Raw genomic sequence first — 25,796 nt, 5'->3', positions numbered from 1 at the left:
AAGTATTGTCTTTCTTTTTTTGTTGAGGAAAAGAAACTTAGTATTGTTGGTTTTAACATTCAATTGATAGTATTAAATCCTGGAAAAATAGCTAAGTACAATTGATTTCATAGCAACTGAGAATAAGCCAACATTCACTGGAGGCCAAAGAAAGTTTCTAGCTTATTCTAGCCAAGAGCCTGGGAGCCACCAATTCCTAGAAAAAGATAAAATGTGAACACGTGGTAATCACTCATTTGGCCACATCTTTTTGTTGGGATAAGAAAACGGATTTTGTGCTATACAATCATCACCTTTTGTTGTATTAGCAGTATAACATAAAAGTTCTGCCCTTTCTAAACTTGGCATGCGAGACTAACCAACTTTTTTGCAGGTGAAACAAACAGCAGAGGAAAGACAGAGGTGAGCATGGCTTCCATCACTATGACAGCTTCATTCCTCGGCACTAACACCGTGTCAAAACAGTCTTCCACCCATGCCCGCCGCGGTGTCGTGATGGCCAAGGCCATGAGGGGGTCGGAAAACTGCAACACCACCAAGGAAGACAGCAATTCAAAGAGAAGGGATTTGGTGTTTGCTGCTGCAGCTGCCGCGGCATGCTCCATTGCAAAAATTGCCACGGCAGAAGAGGAACCAAAACGAGGAACGCCAGAAGCTAAGAAGAAGTATGCACCCATCTGTGTCACTATGCCAACAGCGAAGATCTGTTACAAGTGAGGAATTCTGATATTTGCATCAGTAGCAAATGCTAAACTATGTTGATATTATAAATGTAATCTTCTGTAAAACTTATGCTACCTTAATGCACTAGTTATCCTTTATTTTTGCAAACAGTTCATCTTTTTCCTAATCTAATGTTTGTTTGAAAGAACAATCGATCGGTGAGAAACCAATGGTTACATACTTCGCCATTTTAGTTCTACATTAATCAGACAGGTTTAGGCGTTTAGACAGGTTTTAGTTATCTTTTGCATTAATTAGCAGCATATGAGGCTAAGCCTTTTTTTAGCTAGACCTTAAACAGATGAGAAGATGAAGATTAGAGGCCATTTGGCTTTTCAAAAAAGAAAGGGGGAGTTAGCTCCTTTTTTCTTTCTTTTTTTTGTCCCGCTTCATGAAAGGGATTTGACATGATCCAGCAATAGTTTGGACATAAATGAAACTTGCGGTTCGTCGTGCTTATAACCCTTTTTGTCCATTATAACCCTTTTTGTCCATGCACACGAGCAAGCGCACTCATATACTCCAAGGTACCTCAAGCAGGATCAAAGAGTACAAAACTCCTATACAGTATTTACTATAAGCAAAAAAAAAAAACCGATGCTGTGTATTAGCGATGAATTTTTTCAGGCTTCCTGGTTTTAATACTGATGATTATTGTATAAACCTGCTAAGTACTCGAGGTGAAAACTTTGAAGAGGGAGTTTATTGCATTACATCCATCATTATAGTTTATTTATTATTACTCCGATCCCCAAGTGCTAAAATATCTCTCATTTATAAGAATTTGTTGAATATATTATGAGATAAACAAAGCACATCATTTACAGTATAGATTTGGATGATTGAGATCATTGGAACAAGTTAGCCCGCAACCAAGAACCAATGCTTATTCGTGGCTGATTATCCTAGCAGATCTGCTAGTTAGGTAAAGCAAGTACATTTATATATGAGTATTTCAACATGTAACAATTTGATCAGTTTTACTACCACCAAAGACAACACAGAAAAAAGTCACAGAAGCTCATAACTTCCTACAAAAATTTATAAAACTTGCGGTCTTCAAATTCAAGATCACATTGCATTCTCATAATAGTCAAAATTACAAGTTCTCATCAGCAACCTTGTGTCATGCGGTACAATTTCACATAACCACCGAAACAGGCAGCACTAATGGGTAAAGACAGCATTAAACTAAGATCCCGATTGCTGTTACAACCAAAACTCCTCCAAAGATAACAATACACAAGAGATGTCTAATGAAATGAAAAAAAGGGTTGTATCAAACCAAGAGGGGTTGGGTAAAGGAAGGTTCAAAGAAGGGAAGATACTAGAAGAAAATCATGTCCAGGCAACTGTGGCTGTTACTGTGCAGTAACATCTGAGAAGAAATGGCAGCAAAAATGGCAGGCGTTTCCCTGGACTGTTAAGAAGATAGTACATACATCTGGAAATCGAGAATTTGAGATTTGGTGAGCTCATTCAACAATTTTTCCATTTTGCTGAGCAGCAACATATTTGCGGATGATTTCCATGGCCAACTGATGGGCTGTCTTATTTTGCAGTTGTGCAAGTTCATCTACAGCTTCATATGTTTCCTTGTCAGCAAAAAGCTTTAAATTGAATTTACCAGATGATTTTGGTATACCATCCCACTTGTCTACCAGCTCTTGAAGTTTTTCAAAACCCTACAAAAGTATCACAAATTTGCTTAACACCCAACTTCTAATCAACAAGATTAGATATACCAATATCATATTCTATCACAAGTTCAGAACTCACCATGCGGTTTGAGAATTCTCCAAACGATTCCTTGGCTTTACGAGAGCGCTTCCAGTGATAAAATAGAGGTTCTAGCACCTTCTCTAATTCTTGGATTTTGACCTTATTCAAGAAGCACCTAGCCAATGATGTTTGGTTCGGTGTCCCGCCAAGCCATATCTGTTTTTGACATAAGATTGAAATTAGCTTGTGTTTTGTAATATTGTGAGATACTAAGCTCGATACACTACTCCAATGTATAACTAATTTAGCATGTTTAGAATTTCACGCCATTTGTAGAGTTTCTGAAATGTAAAGTACCTGATAGCTGTTGGGACCATCACCTACAAGTCCAACCTCAGCCATGTAGGGTCTTGCACATCCATTAGGGCAGCCAGTAACCCTTACTACAATAGATTCAGTGTACTTAAGACCAACCTGAAAGCAATATTACGGGTTAAACCAACCTGAATCCTCTGCCCCCCCCCCCCCCCCCCCCAAAAAAAAAAAAAATAAATAAATAAATAAAGACATTGATTAACAATAACATACCTTCTCAAACACGGCTCTAACCCGTTTTAGTAAGTCAGGAATTCCTCGCTCAGCTTCAGTAATTGCCAGTGGACACATAGGTAAAGCAGGGCAGGCCATTGCGGTTACATTGAGAGGATCCACATACCTTGGTTCCTGAGGTCAACCAAATTTAAATAAGCAATTTCATCTATATATGTGATTATGTGAACATAAGAAGGTGGTCTCCAAGCCCTGCCCTCCACCCACACCCACACCCACAATTTTTGTTTTTTTTTAAACAGAAACCCAACACCCTTACCCTTCTGCAGTAAGGTGCACAACAAAGGAAGCAGGTACAATGACAGTAAACCTGATACTCAAATATGATCTTACCAGTAGGCCACCCTGAGCAAGCATTGTGGTGATTTGACGTTTCCATGCAGGACGAATGTCACACAAGATAAGGTTTTGATTAGCTGTAATACGAACATCCAAATTATATTTCTCAATTACTTCTCTCAATGTTTTCTTCATCACACCTTTTACACGTCCGCTGTCAACATGAAGACCATAAAACAAACCTCCATCACCCTGTAAACATAAACAACACATAATCATCAAAAAAGAAAAAGAAAAATTTCATCAATATTGCAATAATGAAATTTTCAGCAAAACACTGTTCTCATAAAGCCATCTGTTCTCTCATGATTTCTGAGTTCTATAGGCGAGGATAGGTCAAACAAAATTTTTCCATCATCTATTGAATTAGATCATGACACTAAGCATAGAAATATCTGTCTATTTTGACATACATACTCATTTTGTTTCACTAAATTACCCCCCAGGTGTTCAGTTAAAGAATATATGAAAAATCTTATACCACTCCTAGATTACAAGTTCTTCAATCAGCACTCAGCAGTAACTAATAGTTTTTCATAAAAGGACTAACATATCTGGAAGATAACTATGTTCCCAAATTTTAATGAGAAAGAACAAGATTGGCAGCATAAGAAAATAATCATATAAATCAGAGAAAAATGCACCTGTTCATGCCAACCCAGAAAACTTTTGAACTCCCACTCTGGCAACTCACGGATTGGTTCAAATGTCTTTCCATAGTATTGTTCAACAACACTTCTGAACTTTTCAATACCCCATGAGTCAATTAAATATTTCATCCTGCTATATTTTCGGTCATCTCTTCTACCATTTTCTCTCTGAGTTACAACTATAGCTTTGATAGCATATAATATATCTTCCTTTGGCACATAGCCTATTGGTTCAGCCAAACGAGGAAAGGTGCTCTCCAACCTGTGTGTTCTTCCCATGCCACCTCCAACCTGCACAAAAGTTCAAGCTGATCAGGAAAAGAAAACATTGCTGATAGACAAAAGAATAAACAGATCGATGAGTACAGTCAATATCTTACATATATGTTAAAACCCTGTGGCTCTCCATTCTCATCAGATACAACGACGACACCAATATCATTTGTGAATATGTCCACTGAATTATCAGTAGGGACTGTGACAGCAATTTTGAATTTCCTGGGCAAGAACTGGGTTCCATAAATGGGCTCCGGAGAATCAGGGAAATTTGTACCGTGAGAATTATCATTACGGGCTTTCACCACTTCAGGAGGTTCGGCTGTCATAAATTGCTCTCCGTCAACCCATACATCATAATAGAAACCAGATTGAGGAGTTAGAAGAGCAGCAATATTCTCAGCTGTCTCCTGAGCAACTAAGTAATCCTTCCTAGCAAGTGGAGCAGGCGGAGCAAGGACATTTCTGTTAAGATCCCCGCAAGCACCTAGAGTCGATCCCATGTTTCTAATAATGGTGCCCATCACCGTCTTCATGTCCTTTTTCAAGACTCCATGTAACTGAAATGTTTGTCTTGTAGTCAATCGAAGAGTTCCAATGCCAAATTGATCAGCAAGATCATCCATCACCAAGTACAATCTGTTGGACACTTTACCAGAAGGGTTTTTCGTACGAAGCATGAACGAATAAGATCTTGTGCCCCTTTCCTCCCTATTGTACTGTAGATAACTCCCATGAAACTTGATCAGCTGTGTAGCAGCCTCATTTATGCCAGGGGCATCATTCATCATCTCCTCATTTAGAGGGTACCTAATGAAGTTACTTTGCTCCTTGAATATCTCAACCTTACTACGTTTCGGCGCAGCAGCAGTCTCAGGCTTCACTGGCTGCATATCATGCAACACCAACTCAGCAATACACCATCACCAATACATAATACAGTACACACTCTATACTCTTAAAACTAATCATTATAAATGCATGAAAGCAAACACAAACATCAAATAGCTAAGGCTAATAGAATCATGTACCATTCATATATTCACATAGTAGTATATCAAAAACCACTGCAAACTCACAATTTCTCATCCCAAAAATAAACTTTAAGATGCAAATTACAAAACACTACCTCAAACATATCGAAAATTTCCCTCTAAACAAAAAATAATAAAAAAAAAAATCAAAATACTTTTACCAAACAAATTCTTAAATATAAAATAAATTGACAAGATCTGCAAAAATCAAGCAAATAACAAAGCCAAACAAAAATCAATACAATTCACCAATTACCCATTTCTAATAACCAAAATCCCAATTCAAAAAGCCACATAAAAATTCAAAAAAATGCAGCAACAATATAACCAATCAAAATGAAATTTAAACAAAAAAGGCAGAAAATGCGATTAAATCACAAAATTTATTGATTACCGTAGAAACAGCGCTAATAGTTGAAGAATTGGAAGAAGATACGGAAACCCCATGAACGCCTTTTTGCACAGGAATCAACCCAGAAGGCTTCAAGCCATTAAAGCTCTGAATTTGAAGCTTTGGGTCAATGAAAATGGCGGTATTCGCAGCTCCAAACGACGTCGTCATACCTCAAGAAAAACACAGAAAATCAAAAAATAAATGAAGCAGAGTAATTAGGGTTGAGAAGTCAGAGCAGATATATAAATTTAGGAGAGAGAAAAATGGAGAGATAGGAAGTGTTATTGTTGGATGGTGGTGATGAAGTGCAGTAAAGTTGAGAGAATTTCTTGATTAAAAATGCTCTTTTTTTTATTTTTTTTTTTTTTTTTTTTTGTAGGAATCACGAATTATATTTTATTGTGCCGTCACGTGCATGGCACAAGACAAATATGAAACCGCCTATTAAGGTTGTTGTATCCACACGCGCTCAATGCGAAAAGTGAACAAAAAAATTCAATGTTAAGAACTTATATTTATATTTAAGGGTCTGTTTTCATACGTTGCAATTCAGTTCGCTTCAATTCAGCTCAGTTCGGTTCAGTTCAGCTCCTAATTTCCTTCTCTTATAAAATATTCATTTCACTTCATTTTAGCTCAATTCAGTTCAGCTGAGTTCAGTCCATGAGTTACAGGCCCTTAATAGTGTTTTGATTAGCTTTAAACGCTATTACACTAACCACTATCTAAAACGGTACAGTCAAATAGAGCTATAAAAGTTAAAAGGAAGATTATCAGACATTAGTGACATCAATCGACTATTATTTTATGATAAATTTTCAAACTGAAAATGATTTAGTGATTATATTAAGCCGTACCATCATAATTGATTAGAAAAAGAATTAATTTTCTAAGTTTAAGTTGAACGAGTTAGTAAGTGTAAAGTGGTGTATTTTTATGTTTTTTTTTTTGTTCCATAACAAGTAATTTATATTTTTGCAATTTTTTGGTGTGCTCTTTATGTTTTTTTTGTTCCGTATTTTTAAAATATTGTCAAATAAAATAATGTAAAATACTGTACTGTATTGTCTATAAGTCAAAAAATAAGCATTAATTGTACATGCATTATATACAAATCATAGAATCCCCTCAAAAAAAAAAAAAAAAAAAATACAAATCATAGAATCATACAAGTCATACAACCAATTGACGATTTAACATAATTGGCATTGGGAGAAAGGCTGCGCGCATTGTTAAGGGGAATAAGAAAGAAAGTGACGTGAGAGGTTACGTTGGCACTGAAGGAATTGAGGACACGCACTTTCTACGCGCGTGGTAATCTATCAGACAAAGATACTGATATAAGCGAAAAAAGCCAATTTTATTTTTGATATTTTTGGTTTTGGCGTTTAGCGTTTTAAGTGGGGGAGCAAAAATAGCAATTTATATGGTATAGAATGAACCTGGACGAAATTATAGGCTAAATAAATAAATTTTCATCTATTTTTCAGTCAAATATTAAGGCTGCCCAAACTACAGAAGTAAATTAATTAATTAAATAATTAATACAAGTGAAAGAAAAATCAAAATTGTTACTCGTACATAAAGTACTAGAGTAGTCTTTTTTTTTTTATTTTTTTTTTTTTACGTCAGACTAGTCTACTACTTGATGGTGGCTCTAAGTTGAGCTCTAAGGTCAACTTGTTTTTTTTTTTTTTTTGGTGGAATCTTTTTCAAGGTTAGCCAATGGTCCCAACAAAACAAGTTGTAGGACTGTGGTGACTGCTGAGGGGAGGAGTGAGGGAGAGATGGGGGGAAGGAGGTTTGCCTCCGTTGCTCGACTCCACTCTCGGATTTTGATATCTTCCTAAAATATCCTCGTATTTGATTAGAGAACGTCGAAAATGTCCCTGTGCTTACCTATGTATCACATTCTCATAGAGGAATCATCCCACCTTGTCGGAGGCTTGTTTGGGTGGAGGGGGAATGTGGGTGATTGGACTGTATTTCCGGGCTACAAAAAACCTGAACACCTGAGAACACTACATTGTCTACATAAGAATATAAGATTGTTGCACATTACTCCGTATAACTTACAAGACATAAGTTTTTACCACAAGTATACACAAGAGGAAACTATCAATTCACAGAGGACTAATACTGTCCATAACATCTATATTCTGACAAGTGTGATACAGCAATAAGGTTAACTGGTTAAAAAGATTATCCCTTCTGCAAAAAAAAAAATATTCCGCACAATATACTCCCCGAGTCTCTTCATCAATCTCTTAACCTATCATCCGTGTGTGAAACTGAATGAAGCAGCTTCCCTTAATTGTGATGAGACACCATTATCTTATTATATTTCCTCATCAATCCTGATATTTTTTCATCACAGTTGGCCATCCATTTGGCATATCAAAGATTCTAATCTAAAGCAAATACCCACAAGTAGCTCAAAAGTCATATTTTGTTCTTCCACTACCTAGGACGAGGCATAACATGTCGTCTATGTTCAAAGAAGAATGGAAGAAGTTCCAAGCTTCTAGCATTAATCGTTTCCTTGATCCTTTGAAGTGAACAACCTGTGCATTAAGTAACAAAAAGACACTAAGAGCTTGAAACCCAAGATAATTTGCACGCAAACACACACATAAGAGTAGAGTATTATTCCACACCATTGTCAGCGATTTAACTATGTCAAAACCAAGCCATTGTTGTCGACTTGTCGTGTATTATTCCACACCATTGTCAGCGATTTAACTATGTCAAAACCAAGCCATTGTTGTTGTTTTAATTTGGGCACATGCGCGTGCGCGCGCGCACACACACACACACACACACACAAGAAGTTGCTGTGAGACAAACTCACAATAGTAGGTGAGTAATGCAAGCAGGTAAGGCTAAAATTTGTAAATGTAACAGTACAACATACCTTTACATCAAGAGGCATGCCATGAAACTGTCCTGCACCCTCCGGTGGAGTCCAATTGTACAGAGCACAAGGTAGAAACAGGATGGAAGCACCATTTAGTTCTTCCGAGAAAGGTACAGGTTTAGAAAATTTCCTTGAATCAAATGATGGGTGAGATTTCACTACCCAAGCTAAAGCCAACTGATCACCAAGCATTCTTGAAGCTCTCATGTACCTTGTAGTGTAAGCTTTAAGAACTTCCTCCAGGAATTCCTTAGCCCTGAGTCCAGTGTTGAAAACCTAAGTCAGCACTTTAAAAGTAAAGTTATCTGATGCAGGTTCCTTTTACAAAATGATAAAAACAACATGGCACCTTTGGAGGCCCTCTGCAGTTCCACGGACAGCAATAAACCCAGAGTTCAAAGGCTGATCTTTGTTATTCCTGAAAGTTAGAGCTAAATGAAAGCTTGGGTATGCATCAAATAGTTGTCCAAGATCATCAACCACTGCGATATCTGAATCAGTGAAAATGTAATGGCTTGTTTGTCCTTGAACATGGCTGTTTAGCTCCTTGAGTCTTGTACTCAAGAAGGCCTGCATAAGTGACAATATCACCAATTTAATCAAAACAGAACAATTTTGAAAGAGTTGCTTTTATGTTCCCACCTTCCAGTACAGTATCAAATAGAAGAAACTTAGAAAATCACATCTCAGTATCAAACCAAAAACGTTTTCAGATTCTCAACATGGTAATCTGGACCCGTGATAATCAAGATCTGATAAGTTTCAAACCTATTTCTCATGAGCCATGAGACAAATAGCCAACGCCCCACCCCCCCCCCCCCCCCCCAACACACACACAAACAACAACACAAGAAAACAAGGTAATTATCACATCTAAGCAAGAACCTTCTATGAGTTCTATCCAACTCCTTTGGATGGCTCCCACACACATAATTGTTAAACAGTGTTGACTGTCATCTTATACAGGGCAGTAACAAAGTGCACTCTGACAATTGTCCTCAATTTGCAGGGTACATGAAGATTCTCAATAGAAGAGCCTTCATCCTGCTTTACTTCTCATAGTGATACAATAAACTCCCACAAGGCTATGATATTATCAAGCAATGCACTGGAAACATGGATGATCAATACATGAATGATTCAGAAAGATCATCACCACACAAATAACCAATCTCTTAGTCCCAAGAACCCACCAATCAGAATCCCAAATGAAATTTTCAACCAAAATGTAAAGAATCAATTTAGTGGCTATTGGTTCTCTAATCAACTTGTGCTTTCAAAAGTGCAAGATAGAGGCAAAAAAAAACAATTTTTTTTTACAAACCCATGGTACGAATTAAAAAACTTTTACAAACACATTGTACCAAGTAAAACACAGATACACCATAATAATATTATACCACTTGTAAATTCAGCGCAATGAACCCTTACAATGTATGACCTAATTCTTTGAAGCATCAACCTGTCTCGTGAATATTCACCTTGAATGGGATAAGTTGTAACTCTTTGTTTGTCCATGTGAAGGTCCGACTCTGGATCAGTAAGGATGATTACATTGCTCAAAGGCATTGTGACCTGCAGACATAACAAATTGATAAGAGCATTCTCCAAAATCCTAAAATGCAAGATGCTCCATGAAAACCCATCATATACATGACAAAGAGCTAAGTAATTAGCCTCCTTTATGTCTAACATGCCAAAAAGAATCTTGATAAATCCCCTCACCCACCACAACCTCTGAGGCATTAAATCAACCAACTCAGAATCCAGATGTAAAACCTTTAAATGAATGTAGAGATTGATTCCATTGACCACTAACTTTACACGGAAAACTATCCCAGTAAACCATCACATTATCAGTATTTGTATGTCCCATAATTACATGTAGACAGACATAGAATGAAAAGTAGCAGAATCTTGCAAGTGCCGATAACAGGAGTAAGAAAAAAGACCACCAGAAGAATACCCCACATAAACTCTTAAATTTACGGTGTGTTTGAAGGAAATGGAGGAAAAGGAAGGAAAGGGAAATGGAGAGATTGAGTATCTCTCATTTGAAGAACCAATGAGGAAGGAAGGAAATTGGAGGGGAGAGAAATTGAGGGATTAAAATTTTAGGAAATTGATCGCTCCAACAATGGAGAGATTTGGAAGGACTCCCCTCCCTTTCCCTCCCCTCCTCTTCACCTCCCTCCCCTTCTTTTCCGTCCCCTTTCTTTATCCAAACACACTGATCTGGTAAGGGTTTCAAACCACCTTATATGACCCCAAGAGTCACCCCACGCATTCAATTCAATTTTGAAAAAATGTCAAAAATTGACCAAAAATCGTGTATTATATAACCTTCAACTTTGGACATTTTTCCACTTTTTTTAACCCAGAATTAAAAATTGCCGTGATGCTTACCATGGACCCTAATACACCCTAGGAGCCCATGTGGGTGGGTAAAACCATCCAATATGTCTTTAAACAGTCAATTACAACTTGCACTGATTTCATAAAATCAAGCTACACCACGGACATTTATGACAACATATAATGGTCATATATGATGCCAAATGTCATTATATGACCCCGAAATGTATCCCCTAGCATCTCAAGACTTTCCGATACCGGGTCCCGAAACCTCCAAAATTGCTCAAAAAAACGTGGGTAATAACCTTCAATTTTGACTTTTTTTGGCCCGGAAAAAAAATTGTTGAAATGATTACGATGGACCCTAATATCCTCCGGGAGTCCATTTGGGTGGGTGGAACCATCTAATTTGCCTTTAAGCCACAAGAATCAACAATCAAGCCTAGCTCAAACCAATTTATGTCCCATTGAACCCTACGCCTACCAAAGGGAAGAAGAGAGAGAAAGTAACTACCAAAGAAAACCTCTACCCCATAATTACAAGTATAGATAATATGATTGTCATTTTCCAAACAAAGCATCCATCCATTCTTTAAAAAGTCCATATCTACTTTCAACCACATTGTACGAGTTGTGTTTGAATAAGAATTACCAAAGTCATTGACTGATTGCCTTACCCTAAATACAATTTCAGAATTCCATAAGTCTAAAACCTTGTTAACCTCCTTTTTAGGCTTACAAAGTCACAAGGTCAAAATCCACAAAATGATCGCTTGTTCCTTTCCACTCCTATCCTCCTCCTCTCCTGACCTTCCCCAAAAATAACAATGTCACATCTCTATTTGATTTAAAACACCAACCAGCACTCAGGAGACTACTAATACAATAAGATGCTAAATAAAGAAGGCTAAACATTGAAAAAACATACAACTACCTAACTAGGATAAGCCCTTCCGCCCATGCCTATCTGGGCATTTATAGAATTTCTATCGTGGCCCTTTTGGATTTATCCTTGAAGATGCTCCTCAAATAAGTTTTTTTTTAAAAAAAAAAGAAAAGAAAAGCCTCAGATCCCATCTAACTTCAAGCCAACATGCAGAACTTCTAGGCCTTGTCTATGAGTTTATGCATTTTAAATTTGCATAAGTATCAACGAAAATCAAAGTTAAATATGAAATAAAAGAATTATAAACCTCACAAAAACACAAAGTGAATCTGCCTAGAATGCTAGCACCACATCAACTCTCATCACGCTAGACTTATTTAAAATAATCCACTGATCCTTAACGGTTTGCAATATAGAGAGAAAACCCCTAAAAGGGAACAACAATTATTATAGTAAAGTCAACAGGTCCAAGGAAGAGAGGGGACAACAACTATAAATCCATCAATTACCATATAACAACAACGAGGACAGTTACAAGTTACAACCCTACCATCCTGCAAAATTTATACAAACCTTAAGCTCCACCAAAAATGCAAATCCAATTTTTGTGACAAGATTACATATATAGCTAGCTTGATAGTCCCTAGCATAGGTCACTTAGGGGAGGAAAAAACAAAGGATGATGGATAACCTTAAGCATAATATCTCTAATTGAAGCCTAATCATTCAAGTCCCACCACTGACAAGCCAACAACGAACTCACATTAAATCATAGAGATTTTCTGGACCCTTGTCCTCTGACAAAATAGGGTATATTAGCTTACTTTTACCTACATCTAGAATAGTGCTCAAGAAGACAGATTAACGATAACCTCTTATACCAAAAAGGAAAAGCAAATTGCACACACGTATCAGTGATACCAGTCATACCACTACTACGGCCAAGCAAATTGCCTCCCTCCACCTATTGGATCAACACCTATACACTGGACCTAGAAGGTATATAGCATTATACTCACAGCATTACAATCCATCAAAATGGTAGAAAATTAGGAATGAGCTGACTCAAGAATTTTGTATGGAACATATAAAAAGAGACAAAGTATGTTGTTATGAACTTGTCCTAAGAATAAGTATCCGTAAATTCTTATATAGTGAGATTACATGATGAATACAAGTATACAGCTATACAAGTAAGGCCCTGTTCACTTCACCTTAAAAAAATTATAATAAGTAAAAATAAGTTCAGTTCAATAAAATTAATTTCAGTTTAGTAAAAATAAGTTCAGTTCAGTAAAATTCAATTATCTTAAAGAAGAATTATAATAGAAAATCAATAAAAATAATTTAAGTTCAACAAAAATAATTTCAGTTCAATAAAATTATTTAAGTTCAGTAACAACAATTTAAGTTCAACAAATATAATTTTGTTTCACTAAAAATAATTTCAGTTTAGCAAAAATAAGGTAAAGTGAACAAGGCCTAACTCTAAAGTTCTGCTCCAACTGCAACTTCATAGTTCATTATCCAAACACCAGACCTAGATAAAATCAAATGAAAAGACATTGATATCTTAATCACTATTGTTATTCCATAAATCTGAAAGTTGCATACCTGGATGAAGTTAATAAATGAATCCAAGATGGCCATTGATCTCTCCAACTTTGTGTATGAAGTATTTCCAATTATCACTAAATCGGAGGATCTCGTCTCAGCATTCTTTTCAGAAGAATTATAAATGGTGAATACTGTAACAAATGCAACATTCTCTCCAGAAATTGAGCTCTGAGGGACAGTATGGTGAGTTTTGTTCAAGGCCCTCGTGCCTGCAAAGAAAGCAAAACACAAGATGATGATGAGTTACAATGACTACGAAGCATAATGAGAGGATTAACGGCATCTTTGTAAAGCTCCTATTTGTACTATTTCCTTTACCCATCCATAGTTTGATACTGATTCTTAGTTCTCACAAGTATTTTGAACAAAAAAAACAATGCCTCAAAGTTCATTTTTTAGTTCACATGGCTATCATCCCTTACCCTAATCCCATCACAATAATGGGTATAATTAGGCAATGCACAGAATAACACAAGTAAAACATTAACACCACACAAGAGAATCTTGTCAAAACAACCTACAATTTTCTTCTTCCCTCCCTCTATGTTGCATCGCGATTCTACCAATACTATAGGCTTTACCAAGAAAACTCTGGCTCACCTTGGCAATGCAAACGATTTCGCAAACCCTGACCAGCAGCTGGACCAAGGACAAGATGATCGGACTTTGTACCGCGTTTTTTAGGTGCATCAACAGAAGTTGAGAACTTGTGCAGCTCTAAGACTATCAAACAGACACCCAACATAAAAAATTATATTAGACTCACATGATGAAATCATCAAACTTGCAAAATCAGACATTACAACAAACAAGAAAGGAAATCACCAGATAACAGATAAGGCAGGAAGATCATAACAGGGAGCAAAAACAGAAATCGACGCGCTCCGCCGCCGATTTTCATTCCTGGAACTAGCGTCCCACTCCTAAATTCGTTAATCATCATCGTTACAATAAGTACTCAATCAGAATCAAATACATTGCAAAATCTCCACTATTACTGCATAAATGTACAAATAATGAACTATAAATAATCAAATTTGGACATAGAAATACAATTTTAATTCATTTTTCAGTGCTTTTCGAGATTAATTGCGCTAATCGATCAAATTTAGGTCAATCAATCACTAGCTAGAAGAACAAACCCTAAATCAATTAAAAATGAAGATTTGACCAAGATTATGACGATTTGAAAAGAAATCTCACCAATTTGTAAATGAAATCCCCGTGAATCGGCAAAATTGATGAAAATGAACTTCAAATTCTCTGAAAATTTTGAGGAGAAAGAGGGGAGTTGAAGGTGCAAAGTGGAGTGGGAGTAACTGGAGATGAGAGTGGCAAGTTTAAGGGAAAATCCGATGAACATTTTATATGTTGCGTTTGGTGTCAAATTTTTTTGGGTTAATAATGTTTTTTTTTTTTTTTTAACTGTGAACGGTTGAAATAAAACCTGTTGTTGTAGAGAACGAGTCCTTACAAACACTCTATAAGGTGTGCAAAATTATGACCAATCTGACCTCGATCCATTACGACGAGACGATAATTCGATATACTCCATAATATTGATTCAGATTAGTTATGGGTAGATTAGGTCCATTCTCTCCAAACTGTCTCGTCATTTTTCAAATTTTTATCGATGGACACGGATATATTGATAACTTTATAAAATTGGGAGTGAAGACAAATTAACAGATTCAATATTTTATCAATCATGCACTTATACTACCTTTCCCGCCCTCTCCTCCCATTCACTACTCTTATTTATCCCAATCAAGTATAGATACCATAAAAATCTAGAATGGATTGGTGTATTCAATTGTTAAACTCTGTCTATCACATCGTGTAACCTCTATAATAACTAGTAAAGCAAAGAAAAAGAAAATTAAATGGGTTGTGTTGAATTAGCATTGGTAAGAGGTATAAAGAAAATAATATTGTAGATTTACTTTGACACATGGAGATTTTAAGACGACAAATAGCGATTCACTATTTTAAGGTAGGAAATCGGTTGCTTATCAAAAACAAAGTACATAACTTTTGTTATTATACTCCGTAGTAGTAGCTAGTAGCTGCTTGCTTGAAATGCCAGCAAATAAATGCTTAGATTGCATACTCCTTGTTACGAAATTGCGGCATGATGGTCGGTAAACACTTTTGGAGTTTGGACAAGTAGTTTTCTCACACCAGCAAGTCGGTGCCTACCCCCTTTCCTTCATGCACAAAAAAAAAAAAAAAAAAAAAAAAAACAAAAAAAACCTTTACTTCCAAAACAAGAAAAAAGAAAACATTACGAGCTTAATTTTCTGCTCGTTAAAAAAAAATACCCTTGAATGCATCAACCTCTGCGTGCGCATCAATGCATGTAAGAATGCTTTGAAATATAGCATTTGAATTTTGGACTATAGTTAATCAGCTAATTAGATAGGTAATCATGTAAGAATGTTTTGAAATACAACATTTGGACAATAATTAGTCAATTAATTAGGCTGTTATCGCGGTAATTCATAATCAGATTTCACCTACCAAAATGAAATAGAAGGGTGGCAAATATGGGTAGCTCAATAGAAACTATCATAGTAGACAGAATAATTTCTCTGAATGAAGGAATCTTAAAATTCCAACTTATGTACAACGGCATGAAGTAGACCACATTAGCAACCTTACTCCCTATTAACTCCCTAATCACTTTTTTTTTTGTTCACTATTACAACTACCGACAAATCCGAAACAAAACAAAAAAAAAAAAAAAGGTAATAAATCAGACCACCTAAAAAGCCTTAAGCTATGAATCATATTACATAGCTTGTACACAGGATCACAACCCATTTTTACTTGAAGTCTCCATGTGAAGCAGGCAAAAAAATTATCTTCGGAAATTACTCTGGATATCTGATTAGCGAGTAAATTTCCTGATCAAAGAAAAACAAAAGGAATAGCTACACTGTAAAATCATCATATTAAATCAATCTTTTCCTTAGGTTCATTTGACCTCATTTGCAATCAACGAACCATCTCTCATTAACTTCAAGCTCAAGCTGTTAAACCGTTCACGAGAATATTGTCTAGATGCTTTTCTCCAATCTGTACCGGCCTTCATCATTGCGGAGAATTCATCATAACTTATGCGTCCGTCCTTCAAAATAAACATAACAACAATCAGAATTGAGACACATAATTTGCACATTACAAACATAGAGCAGTCAGCAGGTGCTTCTCTACAGATTGAAGATAGTGTCAATGTCAAATTGTGAATTGTCTGTCATGTAGGGAAAACAAGGTCATAAAATATTGACTCAGGTGGAAAGAAAATAGCTAGAAATTTTAGTGTTGCAGTTCAAAAGGAATGAACTGACACTGAGGGATCCCACTCGAATAGAATTTGCAAGAAAATATTCTTAGACGCTTTTCAGAAAACAGAAAAGACTTTTCTCTCTTCACCTTATAAAACAAGTCTCGACAAGTTTTGAAAAGGGCCAATAAGCTCATATATGAAAAGAAGTTCAGATAAGGACTACCCATGTTGAATTCACGTCTATAATAAAATCAGATTAGTTATGAGAACAGCCAATAAGTTCTAGATAATTTCAGAACAGGGTGGAAAGAATAAAGCCTGAAATTCATATAAATTCAAATACTTATACAGCATGTAAGTAATGAATTTAACCTTATCAGTGTCGACATCATGCATGATGGCATTGATGACTTCCTCGGTGTTGTTGGCAATAGCATCACTATCATCATTCAATGCATCCCTCAACTCATCAACTTCTATGAATCCAGTCTTGTTTTTGTCAAAGAATGAGAATGCCCTGTGGAGGTGCTCATCATTGGCCATTTTCCTTATGTGAACAGAAACAGCAACAAACTCCCCATAATTCAACGCTCCATTTCCATCAACATCAGCCTGCATAAACCATTTTTTAAATCGTGTGGCTGTTAATGCCAGAAAGACATTTTCTTAAACAAGAAATAATTTGTAGAACAGTAGACATAAAAGCTTCATGTACATAATTCGATATTTTCTCTGTACCAGAAAGCATGCATAATCACAATGTAAACGGGAGAGCACAGCTTTCTCTCACACATACTAAATGTAAATACAATTATCTTCTAATCCTGAGATCAATGTATCCTTTGGTGAAGTGTTTATCAAAATCCAAAGGTATCACTAAGAGCTATTTTAAGCTTCTACTACCACAAGTTACTTCCCCAAGAACTTCCTTCTTTGCTTATTCTTAAATTGTTATACTTAATAGCAACTATCTATCCACAAATCACAACTTTTCAAAGAAGAATATTCTACATTCATTACAATATTGCAGGTCTACCTAGTACCTCTAAGCGATGCACAATGGCAGGTTTGCAGCCACAGGAAGTTTTAGGGGAAAAGGCAAAATGCTCTAGTAATGGAGTTCCGTTGATTGGATAATTTAAATAAGGCCAGACAAAATATTCTCGAGTGAGTCTATGCAAGAGGCAATAGCTTCCAATTTCAAGCAATTTACAGCCTCGTAGGTCCTGATTTAAAACTCGCATGATAGCAGAGAGAGCCAACAATAACTCACAACAAAGCATTAGTTATTCAACTCCATTCAGAATCCCCCAAATTAAACTCCATGACAAGATAAGCAACCAGAATGCGCAAAAGTCATATGATGGTTTAACGAATGGCCTACACCCACTAAGGAAGATTGTTTAACATATAACCAGTCTATGAATCCAAAGGCACAAAGGCACAATTGGACTTCAAGATGAAATTTGGGACATGAAGCTGATAAACTCTTACCGCATCCATCAATATTTGCAGGTCTGCATCAGGGATATGATGCCCTAGCTTCTGCAATCCAACTCTTAACTGCTCCAAGTTGATTTTGCCTGTCTTGCCAGTATCCATGGCATCAAATGCTTCCTTTATGCCAGCCACTTCTTCCGTTGACAAATGCTCAGCAATCACCTGCCAACAGGCAAATTTAAATTAGTCTAGTGTACAGGTGTGCAACAGAAGGGTACATACTAACAAAAACATACGCAGTCATGGCTGCGCCATTTATTAATACAGACGCCGACAAGAATACATAAGAAAGCTGTTTAGCCTGTCTTTCCTAACCTTTAGAGCCTTTTTCTTGAGCTTGTTCATCACAGAAAACTGCTTCAGCCTGGCTTTCACAGTTTCACCAAGAGAAACATTTGGAGCTTTCTTGATATTTTGCAACCAAGGATGTTCTGCATTTCTCATAAGAGATTTCCAAAAGTAAATTAGAAATAATTACATCATGATTTCATGATTAGAAAATGACACAGTCAATTGAAGCAAAAGATGAGTTACCAAGTACTCCTTGAGCTGTAAGTCGTTTCTCTGGGTCGGGATCAAGCATTTTTTTCACTAGATCTTTCGCATTATCCGACACTTTTGGCCATGGATCCCTTTTAAAGTCGACAGCTGAGCGAATAATGGCTTGTGCAACACCTTGTTCAGTTTCTGTGTAAAATGCACAGTACTGGTCAGCAAATTAAAATGGGACACACATTGTGGAATTGCACACCAAATCCATGAAAATAGATACTATGCAGTATACAGTCCCTAAAATTGTACCTTTGCAAACAATCAAACTAAAAGCTTGGATAAATCATCTTTATTTGCACATTTAAACACAATCTTCTCTAATTTTAAGAGAAACAAACTCAATTTAAAACAAAGTGTATCATTGTATCAAATTCTGAAGCATGAGAGTTAGATAGAACATACCTGCCCAGAAAGGAGGCACACCACACAGCAAGATATATAAAATAACTCCAGCACTCCAAACATCAATCTCCGGGCCATAGTGACGTTTTAGAACCTCAGGAGCCATGTAGTAAGGACTGCCCACAATCTCAGTAAACTTCTCACCTGCGAATGAAAACTTTCAAAAATTCAAACTAAAATTTTTGCAGTATATAGAGAACCAATGTCACAGATGCCTTCGATATAACAGCATATAAGAAACAAAATAAAACAAACAAAGCAATCTAGCTCAGTAGCCATACCTGGCTTAAAAGTTACGGACAATCCAAAATCAATGGCCTTTAAGGCAGAGTTTTCCTTCTTGTTGGCAAATAGAAAGTTCTCTGGCTTCAGGTCCCTATGCATCACTCCATGGCTATGACACATCTGCCACATCCCCCAAAAAAATCATATAAATGAATGAAATACAATGATTCGATGACATGGTCAAGAATATGCATATTAGCATCCCTTCTAGCTGAGCTGGGAGTCTGGGACAAACAATCACAACCGGATTTATGAATTGCAACAGAAACAATGCAAGGCATAACCACAAAGTTCACATCCCCCTCATTAAAAGAGGGTAAAATCGCGATTAAAGAAGTGCACCGCTAGCTAACTTACCCTGACATTCATTTCACCTCAAGTATCCGTGTCAAAAACTAAACACTGACAAGATCAGCAAAAAGAATACTTTTAATCTAACCTATACACTCAATTAAACAAACAAATTGTTCAGTATATAATTTCAAATTCTCTAAAATCAAAATCCCCAAAATCACAAAGTTCACAATCCCCCTCAATGAATGAAAGACTGCACCCACTTGTTACATTACTAAAGCTCATCATTTCACCTCAAGTACCCGTGCCAAATACTGAACACATGAAAAAAGGTATGACATTTCATTCCAAAAAAAAATCAATACTTCCTTTCACACTTACAAAGAGGGGACACATAAAATCAAAATCAACACCACCACATTGACAACATCATCAAATAGATTGCAAACAAGTGCATACAAATAAAAACAAATCCAAAAACCAAAAAAAAAAAAAAAAATCAAAAAATTAAATAGTAATTCCATGATTAGATATTATACCTGAACAACTTCAACAATAGTTTTGGTAACAAGAGCAGCAGCCCTCTCAGTATAATGACCACGAGCAACAATCCTATCAAAAAGCTCACCACCTTCACACAACTCCATTACAATATGAACAGCATTATCATCTTCATAAGTATCCTTTAAAGTAACAATATTAGGGTGTTTTGGTAATTGTTTCATAATCTCAACTTCTCTCCTAACATCATCAACATCAACAGCAGTTCTAAGCTTCTTCTTAAGAATTGATTTGCAAGCATATTTATCACCACTAATTAAATCAGTTGCTAAATAAGTTATCCCAAATTCACCTCTTCCAAGCTCTCTTCCTAGTTCATACTGCGCGTGAATGTCACGCCCTGTAGGATCTTTCAAAACATGTAATTTTGTGTTTACTTCAGATCTTTGATTTACTGAATAATCAGCTGCAAAAGGGTTTGGTTTGTTTTTCTTGCTAGTTTTACCCCCATTTGGGGAACCACAGCAATTACCCATCAATCAAAAACCTAATTTTTTGAAGATTTGAGGTATACCCAGTTCAGATTATAGAAAATAATCAACTGGGTAAGATACAAATTTCAGATTCAAGTACTTTTTGAGGGAAATTTCCTGAGATTTGGGATAAAATAGGAAGAACAAAAAACAAAAAACAAAAAATAAAAATGAAAATAAAATAAAGTAGGTTGCTTAGTTGAGGAGATAGAAAGAAGAAGACTAAATAAATGGTTAATGTTTAACCAACAAAACCAGTAAAAAAAGAAAAAGATTTGTTGAAATTTTTGAGATAAAAGTAAAAACAAAAATTATATAAAAACCCAGAAAAATTAATTGAAAAAGATGGGAAATTGAAGGTGTGAATCCTCCATTAGAAGAGAGTCAAAGCTCTTTTCAGAGACTTTTCTCTCTTCTTCTTAATTTCTTTCTCTCTTATTCTACTCTAAAAACCCACTTATTTTTCTCTCACTTTAGATCCAATTTTGGGATATTACAAAATTTGGGGATATTACAAATTAAAGATGATAAATAATTTCCATTCCTATATTCATCACACAGGTCCCATGGGGTTGGTTGTTGTTGCACTCTTTTTCCAATTTTTTTTTTTTAAATTAAAAAAAATAATAATATTTTCCTTACTTTTGTAATTTTTTATTATTATTTATCCTTTCAACGATTTTGACTAGGACAGTGGATTATTTGGACCAAATAATAGTATAATACTGCAATTTTAAAGAGAATCATATTGTATATCCATTTGGATCACAAGTTAATACGGAGTATCGTATGAAATATTTGTTACTATAATTAATTATTTTCAAATTAATAATGGTTTCACACTTGGTTTTTAAGAATTCTTGATTATTCTTAACTTTGTGTGCTCATGGTCATTTGAGAGCTAAGGACTGAGTAGGTCTAATTTCGGTTACTTGCTTAGGTCTATATATATAGTAAAATAGTAATGTATATAAAATGTACAACATAAAATCGGATTAGATATTTATACTACATGAGGAAGCTATTCATACAGTAATAAAGATGGGAATGATCTTATCAATAAACGATACTGGTGGATCTAGTCGTGATAAGTTGATTAGGTGAATAGTTCATGTATTACATTATTTTAGTCATGTACAGAGTATAATGTTATTGTAATATAATACAAGCGTATTGATGTATAGAAAAAAGGTGTATATTTTTCCATATATTTGTCTATGTTGTCATTTAGAACAACAATGTTTCTCATATAGAAACATTCATCATGTTGCATAATTTGCTTATGTTGGTGTGATGGTATCGAAGTATATTAAAGCAAAATGTGATACAATTAGCTATTGTTATTGTTTCCTCTTAATTACTTACTATATTACATTTTAATTACCTAAAAAAAATGCGTATGAGTTGTGCATCCTTTAAAACATAAAAATATGTATGGTCCAAGGCCCATCCATTTATATTGCCCAATCTCTACCATGTCCCTAACTCTTGCTTGGTGGAGTGCATAGTAGAAGTGATCAAATGGGTGGATTAAAGGTCACATAAAGTCAAATAAAATCAGAAAAGTATAAATTAAGTGAATAAAAAATATCGATCCATATTATTTTTGGTTGTAGCGACCACAACTTTACTCTCACAACCACTATATAATCTAACCTTGCCATATTTTTCTCTCATTCACAATTTCTTACCAAAAATGTAGCTATCTCTTTAGAGCCGGTAAAAGGGAACGTAAGAAGCACAACTAGATATATCGTGAACATGCTATCTCATATCAAATGTTATACCAACCATGGTACTCTAATAACTAATAAGTACCATATACTTGCTCCAAATGTTTATTTAGGGAAAAAATATTAGGCACTATCATTGTTGGTTGTAGTACTAATTGACAAATAGATGCTCCAAATTTGTGGGATAGAACCTCTCCGTTTAGTTAGTTGCTTGTCTCGCATTAGTTGTGGTTGCTTTATCACATAAAATAATTTCGAAGTCTATATTTTGTTTTAAAAAATGAAAAATTAAGCATTTCCATAAAATCCTCAAGAAGCTATTTTTAAGCTTCCTGCCGACAAGGTGATAGGAAAAGCAATGCAAATGCCCAAGAATATTGGTAGCTTTTCCCTCCATTTTAGGGGGTGTGGGAGAAATTAATAATTTGACAATTAGAGTTTCATACCAACCCCTTAATTGGAAATTAATCAAAGGTAAAGGAAAACATTTAAGAGTTTAAGACCATATATAATCAAGTGTATAATGTAAATGTTAATTAAAGTTCCAAACTAATTCCTCAGTTTCTTGATTGGCATATTAATTCAAACAAATGCTAATTAAGAAAGACCTCCAGTACACTTCTCCTTTTACTTGTTTGTTTTTCTTACTTTTGTAAAAACGGTGACTAGTCATGGACTCATGGCCTTTTGGGTAGGTATGTGTTTAGGGTAATTTTACCCCGCCATGTGGCCCAATCAGAGGGCGACACGTGTCAGCCCAAGGATGGTCCAAAGTGGACCCATCCCTGCTTGACACGTGTCATCCCAGATATATGGGGAAATGACGGCCTTCCGGCCCAAATCCCGAGAAAGCCGCAATGCGGCGCAGCCCACCACTGATTAGGGTTCTGTGACCTAATCGGGGGCACAATTCCCAAGGACCCTATAAATAGGGAGATTCCCCTCTTTTGGAGGGCATGTTTTTTCATTTATTACAAACTGTCCCTTTGATAGAGACAACTGAGCTAGAAATCCTAGCAGATCCCCACCTAAATTTCCACACCTTTTTCTCTCCTTTCAAGTTACTAACTTGATCGTCGGAGGCGGAGCACCTACCAACCGGTGTCTCCGTTTGTCTTGCAGGTACAGGCCGCCCCGGACCTGTCTTCGAGCTGTAACTCTCCCGAGGGACAAAAACACCCAAAACATTTGGCGCCGTTTGTGGGGAGAGTACCTCAAGATGGTTCAAAGTTCTGTACCAATTCTTAACTTTACTTCTCTACGTCCGGTTACTCGATCAGGCGGGTAACCAAGAGGATTGCAGCCGGTTATTCAACCGGAAGGCTTTGAAATCCCTCAGCCTCCGCCTCAGCCTCAGCCAGAGGTATTCACTGAGGAGGAGGAAGAAGAAGACAATGATGTGGAGACCTACATAACCAAAGATGACTCCCTCATCTCTAAATCCATTCGTTCCAGAGATCAACTGGAGCGAAATGTAGACCAGGCGGGCCCAAGCAGGCGCCCACCTGGAAGGCCAGAAGGGGAAACCCAGAAGGCTAAAGGTCAAGCCCCAGTCACCCGGGATGAGCTCATGAAATTCATGACCTCTTTCAAAGGTGAAATCAAGGCCATGATCAACAAAAACAAGGCAGGCTCTAGCAAGAGCCAGCCGGCTAAAAAGACTCCCAATGATGGGAAGAAGAAGAAGCCGGTCAAGGACAGGCAGCCAACTCCTCATCCAAAGGAGAAGGCAGCCGCAAAACTTGATTGGTCTAAGATTCTGATGCCCCGGCGACCCCAGCCGGAGGCCCAAAAGGCGTCTACCTTCGATGCAAGACATGTCATTAATCGGAGGAGACAGCAACAGTCTGAGTCAGCTTCTACCTCAAGCTTTCCAGACAGCTTCAAGGAAGCTTCTGCAAGGAATTCTATGTCCTTGCATGAGAGTCGGACAGGCGGTAAATCCGTCAACACCGAACCTCAGCTGATGATAGGGTCTATGCCATACGCACCCCAGGCGCAGTATGGGCAGTATGGCCTCCAGTTCATGCAGCCACCCCCATTCGGAGGTCAGGCAGCATATACCAATATCCAGCCACTGGACTGGCAGCTGCGGCTGATGAGGCTAGGCGAACAGCCGTCTGCCTTCGCAGCCAATATAACTGAGGCGGCTCAGCCGACCAAGGTTAAGAATGTGTTGGTGGGCACCTATGATGGTACCACCAACCCAGAAGACCACCTAATGGCATACACCAACCTCATGTGCTTACAGGGTTGGGACGATGCCACCTGGTGTCGATGTTTCCCGGCTACACTGAAGGGCATTGCTCAACAGTGGTTTGGCAACTTGCCAGCCGGCTCAATTGATTGCTTCAAGAAGCTAACCTTCTTGTTTGCTACCAACTTCTCAATGAACATCCCTGCTAAGAAAACGAGCCTTGATTTGAGCACCGTTAAGCAGGGTGAGAAGGAAGGGCTACGCTCATATGTCAGGCGGTTCAACCTGGTCAGGATACAGATCCAGGGACTGTCTGACGAGGTAGCTTTTACAGAATTTTTCAAGGGTCTGAAGGACGGGTCGACTTTTAAGTTCGACCTTGTTCGAAAAGGGGCATTTACGCTACAGGCGGCCCTGAGGGAGGCGGATAGCTATATACAAGCTACCGACCTCTGCACGCCTGGTTGCCAGTCAGACTCCAAGAAGTCTGACAAACAAAAAGAAAGCCGGTCAGCTCAGCCGGGTAATAAAAAAGAAGAGAGCAAAAAGAGAAAAGAAGTCTGGGCGATTAGTGATTCTGACCAGCCGTCCCAGAAGTAAAAGAGAGAGTTTAAACCGTACGTCCCCAAGTACGAGTTTAACAAAGACTGCAACTCCATCCTCATGGAGGTAAAGGACCGGCTGTCTATTGAGAAGCCGAATCCAATGAAGAGTTCCGTCCAGACACGGAACAAAAATAAATTTTGCCAGTTCCATGAGGAGGTTGGCCATGACACCAACGACTGCTTCAGTCTACAGCGGACGTTGGACCGTCTGGCTGACAAAGGGTTTCTAAAGTCCTACATTTCTAAGTCCCCAGCCGGGGCAAAGAAGAAGAGCAAGGGTCAGTCCTCCAAGGCTACCCCCCAGCCTACTAGTAGTTCGGATACCGACAAGGATCCGGTCTACACTATAGCAGGCGGATTTTCATGTGGTGGCCCTACCATTC

At 37.1% G+C, this 25,796-nt stretch overlaps 4 protein-coding genes across 7 annotated transcripts; 1 reads left to right on the top strand and 3 right to left on the bottom strand.

Moving 5' to 3' along the window:
• Positions 1–408: 408 nt before the first annotated feature.
• Positions 409–717, top strand: LOC145606194 (photosystem II 5 kDa protein, chloroplastic-like). The gene has a single exon (XM_081662243.1). The coding sequence runs from the start codon at positions 409–411 to the stop codon at positions 715–717; it is 309 nt and encodes a 102-aa protein (XP_081518369.1).
• A 1,009-nt stretch (positions 718–1,726) lies between these two features.
• On the bottom strand, positions 1,727–6,069 carry LOC145603434 (sulfite reductase [ferredoxin], chloroplastic-like). The gene is made up of 8 exons (XM_081659342.1): positions 5,748–6,069; positions 4,424–5,206; positions 4,038–4,334; positions 3,388–3,585; positions 3,034–3,168; positions 2,803–2,919; positions 2,503–2,661; positions 1,727–2,408 (listed from the first exon to the last, which is right to left on the bottom strand). The coding sequence occupies exons 1-8, from the start codon at positions 5,913–5,915 to the stop codon at positions 2,199–2,201; spliced, it is 2,067 nt and encodes a 688-aa protein (XP_081515468.1). The 5' UTR covers positions 5,916–6,069; the 3' UTR covers positions 1,727–2,198.
• A 1,713-nt stretch (positions 6,070–7,782) lies between these two features.
• LOC145604983 (uncharacterized) lies at positions 7,783–14,897 on the bottom strand. 4 transcript variants are annotated; one of them, XR_014104984.1, is made up of 9 exons: positions 14,726–14,897; positions 14,348–14,519; positions 14,123–14,245; positions 13,520–13,731; positions 10,096–10,239; positions 9,014–9,234; positions 8,662–8,920; positions 8,405–8,489; positions 7,783–8,311 (listed from the first exon to the last, which is right to left on the bottom strand). XR_014104984.1 is itself a non-coding variant. In XM_081660979.1 (8 exons), the coding sequence occupies exons 2-8, from the start codon at positions 14,463–14,465 to the stop codon at positions 8,183–8,185; spliced, it is 1,206 nt and encodes a 401-aa protein (XP_081517105.1). In that variant the 5' UTR covers positions 14,466–14,519; positions 14,726–14,897; the 3' UTR covers positions 7,783–8,182. The 4 variants fall into 4 exon arrangements, 2 of the variants coding, with proteins under 2 accessions (XP_081517105.1, XP_081517106.1); XR_014104983.1 differs by having other exon boundaries at positions 8,250–8,311; positions 8,405–8,581; XM_081660979.1 differs by lacking the exon at positions 8,405–8,489.
• A 1,176-nt stretch (positions 14,898–16,073) lies between these two features.
• Positions 16,074–21,397, bottom strand: LOC145604982 (calcium-dependent protein kinase 8-like). Its single transcript, XM_081660978.1, has 8 exons — positions 20,384–21,397; positions 19,547–19,670; positions 19,266–19,409; positions 18,846–18,998; positions 18,627–18,742; positions 18,306–18,473; positions 17,184–17,423; positions 16,074–16,652 (listed from the first exon to the last, which is right to left on the bottom strand). The coding sequence occupies exons 1-8, from the start codon at positions 20,879–20,881 to the stop codon at positions 16,500–16,502; spliced, it is 1,596 nt and encodes a 531-aa protein (XP_081517104.1). The 5' UTR covers positions 20,882–21,397; the 3' UTR covers positions 16,074–16,499.
• Between the last annotated feature and the right edge of the window lie 4,399 nt (positions 21,398–25,796).

This window comes from Chenopodium album, chromosome 22 (assembly GCF_948465745.1).
Source record: "Chenopodium album chromosome 22, dcCheAlbu1.1, whole genome shotgun sequence".
NCBI lineage: Eukaryota > Viridiplantae > Streptophyta > Magnoliopsida > Caryophyllales > Amaranthaceae > Chenopodium > Chenopodium album.
This window is presented reverse-complemented; position numbering and strand designations above follow the sequence as displayed.